This window comes from Vanessa tameamea, chromosome 7 (genome assembly GCF_037043105.1).
Source record: "Vanessa tameamea isolate UH-Manoa-2023 chromosome 7, ilVanTame1 primary haplotype, whole genome shotgun sequence".
Classification (NCBI taxonomy): Eukaryota; Metazoa; Arthropoda; class Insecta; order Lepidoptera; family Nymphalidae; genus Vanessa; species Vanessa tameamea.
This window is the reverse complement of record NC_087315.1, coordinates 4432850-4450194: the sequence shown is the minus strand read 5'-3', so window position 1 is coordinate 4450194 and position 17345 is coordinate 4432850. Positions and strand designations below refer to the sequence as shown.

The 17345-nt window shown below is 32.5% G+C and overlaps 1 protein-coding gene across 2 annotated transcripts in view; it reads left to right on the top strand.

The window, feature by feature from the left end:
- The window catches only part of LOC113401175 (acetylcholinesterase-like), a 65020-nt gene that overhangs the window by 33463 nt on the left and 14212 nt on the right, over nt 1-17345 (top strand). For both annotated transcript variants that reach the window (XM_026640986.2, XM_026640987.2), the window contains exons 2-4: nt 4144-5452; nt 14411-14553; nt 16369-16521. In XM_026640986.2, the coding sequence (XP_026496771.1) occupies nt 4273-5452; nt 14411-14553; nt 16369-16521 (1476 nt within the window). In that variant the 5' untranslated portion in view covers nt 4144-4272. The remainder of the gene's footprint in view (nt 1-4143; nt 5453-14410; nt 14554-16368; nt 16522-17345) is intronic.

Genomic DNA, 17345 nt, shown 5'->3' with positions numbered 1-17345 from the left:
CTCTTGGATTAACAGATGTTCGAACAGCTTTAATTTTGGTCTAAGGCTTCTACAATTCCACTGAATAATGTTTAATCTGCTGAGCTTTTTGTCAATTTTATCCATTGCTTTGTATATAATTAAAAAGAGTTTTAACCAACGGAAAGTCTGAAAAGATGTTGACAACAGCTAAAGTAATCCACTCAATAATGATTTTAACAATATTTTTAAATTTATCTGACATGTTACTATTCTTTTCAAAAATCACACTTTTAAGTTTATCAATTAGTTCATAGTGCAAACTTATGTTTTCCTTCGTAAAATTGTCCTCACTGTCCTTATTAATATAACTGTCATCTACTATACTGTTATCAGAATCAGAAGACACTTCTTTATCCACATATATATTTTCAGCACTGTTAATAAGTTTTTTCTTTCTTTTCTTCTTTGACGTTTTATTTTTCGTTCCAGAAATTTGAGGAATTTCCTGAACCATAGATTCTACTTCTAAACAAGTTATAGGAACCGCAGGTGTTGGAGCGTAAACATGCTTTTTCATAGTCTTTACTTCGGAGCAGTTAGAGTTAGGCAAAATTGGAGACGGAGGGACATACAAGGTTATCGCTTTCGAGTATGAACAATTATGTTCTGCCATTATCTCTCGAATTCGTTTTTCTTTTTTAAATATAGGACAAACTTTATCCAGAGGCATATGATTGCCCTTACAGTTAATGCATATAAAATCATTATTCTCGCAATTTGGATGGTTACTGGTACATTTCGGACAAATTATTTTATTGGATGGACACATTTTTGCTGTGTGTCCAAACCTCCAGCATCGAGAACATTGAGTAACTGGGAATATATATTGTTCTACTTTCACTCTCAGACCTAAAATATATACATATTCTGGTATATTCGACCCTTTAAACGTTAATTTAACTGTTTCGCTATGCACCCAACCATCATCTGTGCGACGTTTGAGACGTTGTACGGCTACGACTTCAATATCACACCGTAAACTATTGATTAATTCTTCTTCTGATAATTCTTTGTCTATATTTTTAATAATTCCATATGACATACCTATTTCCCATGATTTTTGACACCGCCATCCCAAATCTTTAAATACTTGACAAGCTAAAAAATTTTCTGCACTAGATTCTTCATCAAATGTTATTCTAATTTTATACGGGTTTATATATTTTACTTTACTAATATTCGTGATTTGGTTTTCTCGCAACATTTTCGCTAAAGCAAATTGTTTAGGTAACAATTCCTTACTAGTAATTCCGATTTGAATTAAATTTTCTTCTAAACTCTTATCGAAAACCCTTACTTTTTTCTTAACATGTTTAGTAACTTCGTGCCACTCTTCTGTGTTTTCTTCTATATCGTGTAACATTCGTTTTCTATTCGACTCCATCATTTCCATATCTTGAATTAAATGTGTTTGTTCCTCATAAGTTTTTTCTAAGCAATCGTTGTTAGTATCGTTCTCGATTAAATGTATTGTAAAATCTTCTTTATTCAAAATTAGATCTTTAGCCATTGTCAATAAGGATCATATCGAATTGTTAAGCTTAATGAGTAAGTTATACGCAGCGATAATGCAGTTCGGGGAATCGACCGACGCAGTTTGTAAACAACAAAAAAATTGTTTGTTTAGATGCGCGCCTAGCACACGTCGTACCCGGGCCGATTGATCTCTCGTATGTGTAAGGTGTTGTTGTGACATATTGTGGCTTTAGGATATCATATTTATAAGTAAGAGAAAAATAAAAGTCGAATAAATATGAATACGTCCTACTAGAACTAAAAAAAATACAAGCAAACGTGAAATATTTAACAACAGTAATGAAATTTCAAAGCAACATTGCTAACAAAGTGCAAAAACAAATAATGTAATGCAAATTGTGTGCGATTAAAACTTATGTAATTTATTCGTATTTGTAGTTAAATTACAGCAAAGAAATTCAACAGCCACATTTCTCAGCATCGATGTATTGTACAAATATAAATAAAATCGTATAAATTTTTTTTATTAAAGACGTACCTAATAAATTAAACTATTATAAACTAAGACAAGTAGTGTTAGTCTTCGATGTGATTTAATTTATGTCAGGATATACGAGTTGGCATTGAACTTGAGAGTAGGGAGGTGTGTCTTGGCTGCAGGCGACCAAGGCCGTCGCGCCGCATAGCATTGTATTACAAACATCGATTTATCGAACGGCGCGCGCCGCCCCACTCTTACCCTCCCTCCCGTGAGTCGCGGAATGGGAGACTCACCTACAGCTTTTTTCTTGCCTCACATAAGATTCTATTACCTTATTTTGTAAATGTATATTGCATCAGCAGGATTGTATTCTTTAAAGAATAAAGAACATATGTATGTCTGAAGTATTAAGTTGGCTTATGGTATCTTTTTTAAATTTCGTATTGATTCTGTGTTTTAATTTTAATTTTAACCAGCGCTTCAATTCAATTAAAAATGTTTTTTTAATCAAGCGAATGAAATTTCTTTATTCAAATATAATATAATATTGCGTTTATTATATGTATTAAAATATTTGTTTAATATACATTTCATTTTCTTAATTATATTATTTCGGTTATAACAATTGATCGTTAATACCTCATGGTGTATATAAAATTCACGGACGAATTATTGTTTTGTATTTATGGAGAGAAAATTTAATAGGGTTGAGAAAGTTTGGGACGGAATTACGTATTGGGTTCCGTAGGGCCTGAATCTCGTTACAAAGCGCGATCGTCTGCATACAGAGTGCCTTAAGTTAATTTACAGACGACAGTTCCCGAGGGATCGGTGATCTCGGCAAACATTGTTTTGATATGCTCTCCCATTCCACACATTGACTGAATTTATTCTCCCTAAAGGAATTGTTTAGTTGCTATTACATAATGCATTGTGTTAATTACTTTCTCTCTCGATGGAAGTTTTAGTGGCTAAGTTAAAGATATTATGTACCTCACTCGACCTGAGACACGCAACCTCGCGTTCCTGTGGACTTTTGAAATTGAAATAGTTTTCTGACTATGGGTCTTAGAACCCTTAAATGTCGTGATAATACCGTCGTACTGAGATTTATGTGTTTATATTGTAATAAAAATAAACGAACAAATATTAAAGTAGAATTGCCAAAAACGTAAATAGAAATGAAGGCTGTAGCTAAAACTTACTGGATTATAATTTTCTTTAAATGATGTCAAAAAAATAGACATTTAAATAACAATATTTTCTCAAAATGGTCTCAATTTGATTTTAACTGCTGCTTTTTCATGAAATTATTTAAAAAAAATGTATAAATAGCAAATATGTTCAATTGACTAAGTTTTTAAAATGATAAACCAATTTCACGATGACCTCGAGTTGCACCAATTCAATATTCATTCGCAACTCCATATCGAATGTTGAAACAATGTAATATCTCCCTGGTGAACGATTCCAACGTCCGATGAAATTATGATTACCCACTGGCTTTAGGTCCGAAGGTTTTCTGGTCCATACATATAAATAGATTTTGATCGGCAATCTGTTGATCGTGAGCGAAATTGGTTGGCATCGTATGTTAATTGATACCAATTCAAACAAAAAGATTCAAATCCAATAAGCTTCCAAATCTCGTTAATAAATACGACGTACCAAAAGCTCGCACAACATGTCTTTGGAGACAAAAATATAACAATTAAAAAGTATGCACTGAAAGAGTATTTATTGAAAATAAATACAAAGTTATCTAATCAGTTATCCGATGGTTTTGATATAAGATAGTGCCAATTTGTGTTTTATCGTCTTTACGGCTCAAAGTTCAATTTCATCGATAGCCATTAAAGAAGCGGAGCCATTCGCAGTCGAAGGATTTTATTGTGATTGATTTACCATTTTAGAGGTAGTAAAACTCTTTCAATTTTAAGCCGCCTAATGGATCAACAATCCTAATAATCTGTATTTATCTATTTAAAATGAGTCTCTTATAATTACTTACTTTTATTCAGATTAATATTATCATGTTATAATCTCTCGATATAAATACTTCGTACTTAAATAATGTTAAAGTATTACTTGTATATTAAGCTAAGTAAATAATCTTGATAAAGGATTTTGTGAAAGTTAAATGTTAAACTTTTTTTTTGTTTCAGGCATGTGAAGCAGCGGCATCGATTTCAAGTAAAATAGAAATGTGTTTTAACAAATATTTGATAAAGCTCGCGGACTACTTTCGATTACATACATCTCGTTAAATACACAGAGAAGTAAAATAAATCGAAATGAGTTTCAAAATCATAATAACAAAGATATTTTTATGCGTTTGTATATCGGCTGTATCGTGCCGATCGTGGGCGAATCACCACGACACGACCACATCCACTACGCAAACTACGCCCACGACTAGCTCTTTACCCAAGAATTTTCACAATGACCCTCTCATAGTTGAAACAAAGAGTGGTCTTGTCAAAGGCTATGCCAAGACTGTTATGGGCCGTGAAGTGCATATTTTTACCGGTATACCGTTTGCAAAACCACCTCTGGGCCCACTGCGATTTAGAAAACCCGTACCGATTGATCCTTGGCATGGTGTCCTCGAAGCTACGACAATGCCAAACAGTTGTTATCAAGAAAGATATGAATATTTTCCAGGATTTGAGGGTGAGGAAATGTGGAATCCTAATACTAATATATCGGAAGATTGTCTCTACCTGAACATTTGGGTACCGCAACATTTAAGAGTTCGACATCATCAAGATAAACCTCTTACGGAAAGGCCTAAAGTGCCTATACTAGTATGGATTTACGGTGGAGGGTATATGAGTGGAACAGCTACACTTGACCTGTATAAAGCAGACATAATGGCTTCATCGAGTGATGTTATAGTAGCATCGATGCAATACAGGGTCGGAGCATTCGGCTTTTTGTATTTAAATAAATATTTTTCTCCTGGAAGTGAAGAAGCTCCCGGAAATATGGGTCTTTGGGATCAGCAGTTAGCGATTCGCTGGATTAAAGATAACGCCCGTGCGTTTGGCGGAGATCCTGAATTGATTACCTTATTCGGTGAGTCAGCTGGTGGAGGCAGTGTCAGCTTACACATGTTGTCACCGGAGATGAAAGGCTTATTTAAGAGAGGAATCTTACAGTCAGGAACTCTAAATGCTCCTTGGAGTTGGATGACGGGAGAGAGAGCACAGGATATCGGAAAAGTTCTGGTAGATGATTGTAGTTGTAATAGTAGCCTTTTAAGCGCTGATCCGAGTCTAGTCATGGACTGTATGAGAGGCGTTGACGCCAAAACAATATCTGTGCAGCAATGGAACTCTTACACTGGTATTCTTGGTTTCCCATCGGCCCCGACGGTGGACGGTATATTTTTACCGAAGGACCCTGATACTATGATGAAAGAGGGACATTTTCATAATACAGAAGTGCTGCTTGGAAGCAACCAAGATGAAGGTAAGTTTTTTGGATAATAATTTTATCATAGGTATAGTCACGGTCAAAACTGAAGTCATCCTTGTCCAAATTTTAGTCACGACAGTCTCAAGACATAGCAAACTGCGTAGTAGATATTATAGTGTTCAAGTAGTAGCAAAAACACAGATGAACTCTCTTAATGTTCACTTTTATAATCCGATAAGATACGAGTAGCAATCCGACACGTCCGGATAGAGATCAGGCGCAGGAACAAAGGTTTTACGTGCTTTCCGGTACTTTCCAAAGACTACGCTACTGTAATACTTATAACTACGTATCTCTAGGTTATAATGGCATTTTTTTGCCGGTATAATTTGATACTTTTGTACTGGTTAGACTGAAAATATCAACCTAGAACGTTGGAATATGTTGCCTTATAATCTTGCCAAAGTCAACGAGGCAGTCCAGAATATAACAGTTTTACTAAAGCAGATTTTAGAATACTAAACCATACGTCGTCAACAATTGAAAATTACAATATAATTTTATTTAATAATAATAATATCGTACCTGCTTATTGATTCTACAATTATTCATAAATTTATATCCATAACAGGAAAACGGAATTGAGTTTTTAACTTACTTAAATTTTTAATTAATTTAAAAAGGCTTTCTTTTATTAATATAAGCTGTCTTTTATAAATTTTCGAATTATTCATCGTTATTGAAGAACTTTATGTAGTTTTCATATTATAATTAAGTATTAAATAATAATATCCTATGTAGTTTAAGATAGATTAATACTTATAAAATATACATACATAAAATTTTGATTATTTAATGTAATAGATTATTTACATCCAATCATAATGATTGATAATGACAGCCAATTACGTTTTTTTATAATAGTAATCATGTATTTTTTTATTATTGTTTAATTTACAACATCCACGGGCTCACAGTTTCCCGTGCCTTTTTTGCATTTTACTTTTATAAATGTTGGCGTTATTTTATATTTTTACTGAACATCAGCAGATCTTCGCTGGACTTCGAGCTTGTCGTCTTCCAGTAATTATCATGTTATAATAGCAAACTGTTGTAACTTAAAATTATTTATTCCATTTTTCTTGAAGTGTTTCATAGAACACTCAATATAAAGTAGGGACTGTAAAACGTGGCCACTACATCCGCGTTGAGGAACAAAACAAAATATTGCGGTTTGTGGCTGAGCTCGAATGTCAACACTATTGCTGGCTGTTGTTCGTTTGAATTAATAGGTACTCACCAACGTTAACTGTGTAAATACATTTTGATGATATTGAATTTGATTCGAGATTATTATATTGTATCCTGGACTTTACAAAAATAATTATTTTACATAATATAGTGATTCACCGAGTTTTATTAAAAAATAGCTCGTGAATCATGTTATATCTATTTTTATATAAATTATTTCGTAATAATATATATGAATGAACAAATTATTTAGCCTAGTGACCTCTATGGCCGAACACACCCAGTCTGCTTTACCAATAAATCTTAACGCGCACCTTATTCTCTATTTTCCTTATTTATGGAATCTCTGAGACCCCTTTCCAATAGACTATAAGCTTAACGCATATACATATATATTAAATTGAAATAAAAAGACATACTGATTCAAAAAAACAAATTGCAATGATAATTTAATTGAATTAATTTATAAGCTATTGATACATATCTGTTTTTAATATTTATGTTAATTTCATTTTGAATATCAGTTATAATTTCAAGAACACTTACAATTTTTTAATCTTATCCTACTACCAGGTTATGACCTCTAAAGCGGGTGGAACGGCAAAACTCAGCTTGTTATACTTTTTCCAAGGCGCATTGCTTAGTACAAGTTTTATGTTTATTGGTTCAGAAGCTTTTTTCACTAACGCATTAATATAATAACGTGTCCTCATTTATTGTGTAAATATTAGGGTTATATCTAAACTCTAATATAACGTTAAAGTTACATAGCAACCGGGTTAGTAGTCTTTGCTTGAATATTAAAAAAAAAAAGAAAATGCAGTTTAATAATATTAGCATGATTAATAGTGGTTCTTACGTAAGAACTCATTAATTTAAAATGCAGCTCAGCATCTATACGCAGAGTTTACATTATACTTGAGAGCTGACCGCAAATGTTTGTTTTCAGAATTAAATGTTGGTATAAATGAAACCAGATTTTTTTTCATATTATAATATTCCTACAATATTTAGGGGTTTCTATTTAGTTTTGTTCAACTTAGATAAATTATTTAGATAGATATATAAAAAATTTAATATTTTTTTTTATATAAAATAATACATATACAGGAAAAAACAAATTACGTAGACAACTAGACTTATAATAAAAATTATTATGTACGAGCAGTGTCAAAACTATTATCCTCGTAGTATTAAATTAGCTAATCGCTAGAAGAAATTAGCGTCGTTTTAATGGTCGTCAAATAGCTCCAGAGGATTTATTACATATACTACGTTCCTAAGCTTGTTGTGACCTCTAAGTAAAGAAAATATTTAATATCATATTTTCCCTAAATTTGACCTTAGCCGCCCTGTTATTGTCGTAAAGCGTGACATATCAATATCGGGCATAGAGTTCGAGGTCGTCTGCGTGGCACATACCTGGTAGGAAGGAGGGGAGAAGGGGGGTAGTATACGCGTGCGCAATGCCACGTAAACACAATATCACGCCGTGGTCTGAGACCGTACTACTAAGTACTACAGACTCGCCCACGTATCTAGGCGGCCTCCATCCCCCCTATTTACCCATCCTCCTTGTTGCTACGTACCCCTAACAGGACTATCTGGTACTCAGGATTTAGCAGGGCTGTAGTAATTTTTTTAATATTTCTTTTTATTAGTATAAACTTTAACATTACTTTTTCAGGCTAACTTTCATATATTTTTTCTGACTTTAACAGACATCAATACAGAAAAACAGTATAGAATTCAATATATTCTGAAAACGAGTGAGTCAGTGCACATCTCTTAGTTCCCAAGGTTGGTGGGGTATTAGCGATTTAAGGAATAGTTATTATATCTTAAGAGACCAATCTCTATGGACGATGGTGACTCTATATGATACCATGACATGAATCGCAGTGGATTACGTTACCCATTCGCATGTCCGCATACCTATGTCATAAAAAACTTTTTATACGATGTTCTCTACATAAATTAAAAAAAAAACTTATTATTGTAATTCCCAATCAAACAATACAAACTTGTATTGCAAATTAAAAGTCACTTTATTTGTCAATTCTAATTTTCAAACTTAGTCTAGATAAAAGTTATTCCAAAATATTGGGCGTTATAGAAACCAGGATTCATAAACATAACCATATATTGTTATCGTTTATAATAAAATAGTTTATTTGATATGTAAATAAAAACTCGATATAAGGAGGATTTATGTCCAACCTTCACTGACATAAAAGAAAACCAATAGTTTGCTAAAGAAGAACTGATTTAGTTACCACATCACTAAAGACCAATACTAATTGATTATCTATCGCTCATATGATGCAAATTTCCTATTTGCTTGCTTTGCTTCCTATCTTGAGATTGGGTTAATGGCCAAGCTAGCTGATATAACTTTGGCAGACAAACAGATGTCAAGGTCAATAAAGGTTATTAGGTATTTCTGTCAGGAAAATTCCAGTCTGCAGTCTGCAGTCTGGAGATATAAGGTTGACAATACATTCTCTCGTCTTGGAAAACATAATTTTATATTTAAATCCTACAGTGAGCCAGTAGATACCTCATTGACAGATAATTTAAACTATGCTTTCCTCTATTGCCAAAAACAAGAATTATAAAATCAAGCAAATGGATTTTTCTGTGGTACTTGCTAGGATTTGAACTTAACTTCTGCTGAGACAATCTAAGGAATGATTATTCTTTTTTGGGATGCCAATTTCTATAGGCAGTGGTGATCATTTACCATCAGGTCGTCCTTTTATCCCTCCGTCTATCTATGCCAAAAAAAATGTGGTAATTAAATTTCACAAAGCATAATCACAAGCAAAAAGTTAATGTTTGTAAATATAAGTAGATTTATATAAAAAATTGAAATATACTTTATGGAGCCAATAACTTGTAATAAAAACAAAAATTAAATCAATTTACTTACAAATGATTTATTTAAATAAATAGTATGTCAATATGTTACATTTCATTATTGTTTGAAATGCAATCATTTGAATTTTATATAAAAATAGATCAAACAACTAAAGTTTATAGGCAATCAAAAGTTTTAGTTTAAAAGTAAGTTAAAAGTTGAATGAAAAATCTAATTTCAAATACGCAAAAACTTCTCTTATTTGATACTTTTGATTTCGTGATCATGTTTCGTGTTGAGAATTACAATTATAATATTAAAATACTTAGTAAACGAAAATGAGATTTAGTGGTATGACAATTATAACAAAAATTACAGAATAGTAACAGGAGTAATTACACAATATTTCAATGCTGGCTGGTACCTAATCATGTGGTCGATTTTCATCCGAAATATTTAGGTTCCCATGTTATGTTTTTCTTCATCGTCGTGCATGATATTAATTAATCTCGTGCACAGTGTATTAAACACATGAAAATTCGGAAGTCCTTGCCTGGGTTTGTACTCGCAATTTCATGTTCCAAACAAGGAATCAGTTTAGCTCAAGTATGGGTGAGGTTAGCTGGAAAACAAAAATTTATATAATTAACGAACAAATAATTTGTTTTCTGTGAAGAATAGAAGTTATCAAACATTGTTCCATAATTAATTACAATTGAAGATTATAATGATAGATTTTTAGGCAGGCATAATTTATTACACGATAAATCCAACCGATGAAATAACTTTTTTAATAAAAACATTATAAATATACAAAATGTTTTCTGTTATTTTTGTTGGTCAAACAAGATGTAGCATAGAAAAATGTTATAATGCATCTAAAAGCACGCTCCGGCTTGGCAAGTGTTTGCAAGTGTGCTTTAATGAAGACACTCGTGTACCGCTCGTTCCGTATATCTCTTACGTGCAAATATATTCAAATAAAATTTAATTTGTAAAGCATCCGGCGACTTTCATATGACCTATATGTTTGACCTTAGTATTTGAATAAAGGATATCACATTATATACATTTATTATTATTAAAATATTTACCTGAATGATCGAATTATTTACGAACATCGTTCGTTCGTTACGGACATTAATGTCTGTTATTAATGATTTAAGTTATCAATGTAATCACTTAAAAATTTAGTTGAACAGACTGAATAACTGAGATAGAATAAAAACACACCTAATGTTTTTCTTTTTCTAACCTAACCTAACCTTTTTTTTTTTTTGTTTTACGAGGAGGAAATGCATTTACGCATGCCGCCCGGTCGGGGGACCGGGAGGGGTATGTGGGACTCAACCGGGGCCTAATGCCCCGTGCCAGGGCACGCCAAATTGCAAAATGCAGGTTCGCCTGGAACTCAAAATTGAATACAAATTTCCGGCAGTGTGAAACATTTAAAATCTATCAGCTTATTTGTTTAAAATAGGTGTTGTTAATTACGTTCAAAAGATTTTTTTGTCGAAAATTCGTGTCGAAAATGGAAGTAAATACTACAATTGATACTGTCAGTTACATTTGTAGAATAGTAACTTTCTATCAAATAACTGCCAAGTCTTCTATTTTTAAAAGTCAGTGTTATTATTAATTTTAACGCAAGACTTCCAATTTTATTTAAATAAAATAATATGTTTACTTTAAAATATAGATCATACATGCGATATGATATCCAAAGAAGTAATTTACATATTCAAATTGCATTTTATTCAATGATCTTCGTGTACAAATATGTAAATGCAATAACTTTTTCAAAAGATAACATTTTTACGTCGATACGTTTAATAGATTCCTTACATTTTACATCTTACAAATAATATACAATTTATTAATTCGATTTATTGAATGAAGTATCATCATATGTGTTTTTTTTATATATAATACGCCATCAACGTAAAACGTAGTCAAAATGGGATTGTCGTTAGAATATGTGACTGTCAACAGAGGATATAGATGTCAAGCCCGGGCAAGTTTTCGTCTACTTAAAATGTGTTTATAATTCATTTTGTACTCAGTAAAGGTAAAATGTGTATCAATCCGAATAGGATCCTAACTCCTCAAGTAGAGAGACCTTTCTTTTTTTTTTTTGTTTTACGAGGAGGAAATGCATTTACGCATGCCGCCCGGTCGGGGGACCGGGACGGGTATGTGGGACTCAACCGTGCCAGGGCACGTTTATGCTAATGCCCTGTCCTACCCACTAAAACCTTCCTCGGGTTTCCACCATGCCGCCGAGTGGTGAGGCCACGGGATCGCCAAGGGCATGCAATCGCGACCCCACCAGCGGCAGCCGCCGTAAGGCGGCTGAATATTCATGGATAGTGCCTAGTGCGCGCCTTCCCCCTCATCCTCCACGTAGGAATGAGGCGAAATCCCCCGAGTCCGCCACTGCAGGCTAGGCGTCAACGAAGCTGACGCCCTACGGCGGATAAGATGGTAGGCTCCGCCGCTGACCGCCGTTGTAAAACACCTGGGAGGCTCGTAGCGAGCCCTCCCACTCCTTCCGCCGCCCTGACGCTGATCAGGGACGTACCAGATGCAGCCCCGCGGCATCCCTCCTGCTAGACTTAGCCGTGGCCGACGAGCAAGCTCAAGCCGGCCCCGTTGCCCAGGGTACGCCACGAGGAGGCGACTGATATGCACCCCAAAGTAGAGAGGCCTTAGCCCAACAGTGGAACATTAATATTTAGACGCAATTACGAAAATAATATTAATTTGAACTAAGTGACGCTGGCAGGAGAAGGGTTTTCTTAAAAAGAGAGTATAAAAGTATCTATGAAATGTTAAAATAATATTTTATCTGAAAACTAGCGATGCCTGTTGTCATTTTCCAAGCACGAAAAAGTTAAAGGTTAATTGTGTTAAGTGTTTAAATATAGCCACTAAAAATATTAATTTGTATTTTTTTTTTTATTGTGATATTAAATTATTAAAATATTTTGTGGTCATTATGGATAATGAACTAATAAGGATCGTTATCAAATTTTATTCCAACTTCGGATTAGTAGTTCGATCCTATTAGCTCAAACCTTTAGTTCGAATATTATCTACTGCAGTCGCTTTAGTATTTGCTTTCAACATCGTTTATAGGAGTTTTAAATTAAACACGTAATAGTTTATTAGGATTTCAAAGTTTTGGTTAAATACGCTAACATTGTAAAGCAGTTTAATTTACATTTTGCACTGAAAAGACAAAACTTATCCAGTTTTTGCAGATAGCCATTTCTATTAGTTAAGTTCCTAGTAAACAGCAGTACTGGAACGTTAGTAGGAATGCAAAGAAGGGATCTGTTGTCATTGTTAATGATGTTTTGTCTCTAGTCGTGCTATGAGCACTCAAAAGCGTAATAAACGAGGGGTTATGAGTGTTCCTCATTTATTTGTAAAGTTGAAGTATGAAATGTATATGTATCTCTTTTACAATAATGCGTTTATTCGCTTGAACATATTTTCTGTCTCACTTCTGTAGATTTATGTTATTATTTGTATGTATATATACATATAATTGTAACTTGGTTCGTGTTTATGCGCAAAAACTTATTCAGATATGGAGGGGAAGATTTATGATTTTTGTACTTGGTGAGGTGAACAAAGAAAGGCAGTTTAATTTACCGTAGAAGACATAACAATTATTTGTTGTACTTTTATTGCGGTCTTCATTTGACTAGTCCCTTAACCCAAGTCAACCCAAAATTATTGGGATGTCCTTCGAAAATACATAGTAAAAAGCTCGAATATTAGAAGTTTGTAGTGTTCACTCTTACTGTGCCTCGGAAAGCATATAGACCCAAAGATCCAGCGTCTGATCTCTGTACAGCAGTATTGGATTGTCGGCTCGTTGATTTATACGAATAAGAAAATAAGGTGTGCACCCGCGCTTGCGCAAAATCTTTTGGACTTTATAATATGAGAAATATATACACACTATACCTATGACATAAATATTATGTTAAATTCCTCAAGAAATAAAAGCAGTAAAATGAACGAACGAGTATAGTTTTATGAAATTATTTTAATACTTTTATTTAAAAAAAGTTTCACAGAACTCTAGCATAAGTTGTGGTCTTGACACTAACGTAATAGAAATGACCCTGATATTGAATAATTAATATACGCTTTGAACGTAAGGTACTATTAAGTCACAATTGTACCTTTCTCTACGTTTTTGGTGACCTTGACCTCGACCCACTAAGTAGAATATAATAGAATATAATGTAGAATTTCTTGCGATTAATTCACTGATGTTTAAATAACAATAATTGTAACTTTATTATATTTCTCAACTTAAATGTAAATTTAAACTAATTACTATTAAGCACATTATCGTTTTAAAATAATTTCCGTTCATCAGATATTATTAAGGTCAAGGTAAATTTAGATATGAACACCAACTCCAAAAGTAACTAATGAGGTACTCTTACTGTTAAATTATATTGTTTAAATAAGAAAACGACTTAAAATGTTTAAAAGGAACCCCCCTTTAATCAAAATACATTTCAATAAAAATAATTAACAAAAACTATAAAATAGGACCTTTTGTAAGACTATGTCAAATAAACTTGAAATAAATATAAGCAATATTATGTTTTTCGTCATATTTGATAACTTAATGATAAATAATGATAAATAATCCACCAAATAAAAATAAAAAACATCGTAAATATCCAGTTTTAAATACTTGTAGTACTAAAAATAACCAAATATTTTCATAAATGTAACCAATAAATATTTCCAAAAATCGTTTAAGGTTGCAGTCTGCTATTTTTAATCAGTATTGTAACTTTATGCTAAGACATTCGTTAAATAAATTTCTCGATACATTTCATGCGCTACAACATAATATTTATTTACAGGAACGTATTTTCTGCTTTACGACTTCCTCGACTACTTCGAAAAAGATGGTCCGAGTTTTCTACAAAGAGAGAAGTTTCTGGAAATAATAGACACGATATTCAAGGAATTTTCCAAAATCAAACGGGAGGCTATTGTCTTTCAGGTAAGTTATTAAATTAAAGTTATTTTCTATGTAAAATTCATATAATGCATGACAATATACAGGATATTTTATTTGCATTATAAAAGTCTATTGCTGAACGAGTTTTGCACATGAGGTGAATCTGAACAAAAATCTACGTACAAATGCAGATATAACGCACTTTACCTATGACATAAATATTAAGTTAAATTGCTTAAGAAAATGATACAGAAAAATTAACAAACGAGTATAGGTTTATGAAATTATTTTAATACTAAAAGTATTAAAATAATGAAAAAAGTGCAATAGTGCAGACTTTCCTTACTTTTAATTTATTAATCTAAAATCTAATTAAATCTAACCTTTTATATAGTATATATTTTTATAAACTGATCTGATCTGAAAAAAACGAGAAAATGTATTTTGATAATTCGTTTTGAAGTTCTGTAAGAATTCCCTTCGTACCATTCGTGAAGTGTTGATAAACGACTTGACAGTAATACGCCATTTTGATAATTGTATCCTATATTTTTTTTAATTATGTCGCAATGTCGCGTATCATGTCGCATATTCTGATATTTTATGCTCGTGTTCTGCGGCGAGTTTCGAGTTGCTTTTCACAGAATAACTCTACTGATTTATTGATACATACAGATAATAGAATGACAAAGTGCTGTATAGTGTTATTAAGGACTTAGCACTATAGCGTTATAAAACGAATTCTTCAATCTCTTGAATTTTAAGCCGATTTATCAGATCAAGCTATGTATGATTTCATCACTGCTTCCTAAAAATAATTTAAACGCAGATTAATATCGATCTATTGTGACATTATTTTTTGACGAGTAGTAATCCTATCAGTTAAGACATCGAGGGCGCAATGTTATTATTTCTAAGAACCCTTCCTTTGACATAAAATTAAAAAGTTATCAATGTTCAATAAAAATAATTTATTAACATTATTTTTCCAAAACGAAAAGCTGTTAGATATCGCTGTAAAAGACAACACCGTATTATTCATTGTATTAAATAACTTCGAAATTTTTCTTTCTTTTTTTTATACATGTTTTTTTTTTTACTTGGCGGTAGGTTTTTCTGCAAACTCTGGGTAGGTACCACTCACTGATCAGATATTCTACCGCCAAACACGATAATTAGTACTGGTTTGTTCCGATCTATAACAAAAAAAAAACTATTACTTGTTCTTTATATTTTTAACATACATTATATACCATAAAGAAATAAAGGCCTTCTTGTTTAAAAGATTTATATATTCATTCAAACATTTACCTTAAATAGACTTGGTATATTTTTTTAAATGGTTAAGTACGAAATTGTTTCTTTTATTAGCTTTATATTGTTAATGTCTTATATTATGATTTCCTTGTAAATTACGGTTTCCTAATGTCCTCGACTGCATTATCTTCAGTTAGTTTCACGGAATCAACTAATGAGGACTTCCCATTTGAAATTGCCTCCTTCTATAGAAAATGCTCCGATGCGTACTGTGTCTCTTGTGTATATTATACCATATTTGCGATGTTGCATTACATTTAAAAACCATATTTTAGTTAAGTCGTTTTTTTGGCATACTCATTGCAGAATTAAAAGTGAATAATCTTCTTCTTTTTTTTTTTTTTAATATGTTAATGAATGGCGGAATGGTTAAACATTATTCCAAATTTTATTTTTGGTAATATTAACTTATAATCATATTCTACTTCATCTTCAGACTTTATTACCTTTGTTTGATGATGTAACATATTAACAGGTTAAAGAATAATTTGAAAACCACAATTTTTCCCTGATTTCAATCGTTTTTATTTTTATTCCTAGTACACGGACTGGGAAGAGATCACTGATGGGTACTTGAATCAGAAGATGATTGCGGATGTCGTCGGCGACTACTTCTTCGTTTGTCCTACAAACTACTTCGCTGAGGTGTTGGCGGATTCCGGAGTCGACGTGTATTATTACTATTTTACACATGTAAGTATCTTTTTATATAATTTATTTTAAGTCCTAAGTAGTCCCTTTTTTGCGCAACAATTTTATGCAATATTTAATTGTAGCATTGCAACGAATAATTCATACGGTAGCTGTACACGGTATTGTACTGCCATTGTAGTTTTTCGTTAACCGATATGACTCGCGTATGACATATTATTTATTGATAGTATTGAGTCAAACCTTCGTAATTGCTAACAATATTTTGTACAAACATTTTGTAAGACTATTCAACAGAAATTTAAACTACGATAAAAAGAAAAAAAGTTTAAATGAATATTTTCTTACTTGAAAAATGATTTTAAGTTCGACTCAGGCTTCCTCCGAATCGACCTGTCAAATTGTAAAAGCCCTCGCTGTCATAATATCTTTTTATTATTTTAGCGTCAACGTTTCTGTTGACTGTGGCTTATGGCATCAAGTTTTTCCTTCTACAATTTCGACCATTCGTTGATATAATGTCAGCATAATTTTAACCTTATGTCAGTATAAATCTAATAATAATCGTGCAGTTTTTTCATAAAGATATTTTAATTAAGCGTCTTTTTACCGACGTGACCTTGAAACATAGCATATTTTATGAAGAAGCGCTATCCGCAGATTTATGCACTTAAATAAAGCAGCGAAATACACATAAAAATATTAGAGAGATTCACGTGCAGAAGAAGCACTTCAAACTGCAGACCCGTTTGAGCTAACACGTTAATTTAGCTAACGAACCATACGCAAGGGCCCTCGCAAAGAGGCTGCCAGCAACATTTATTTTTTGACCTGATGGCGGAAACAGTTATATAGCCTTAAAGGCT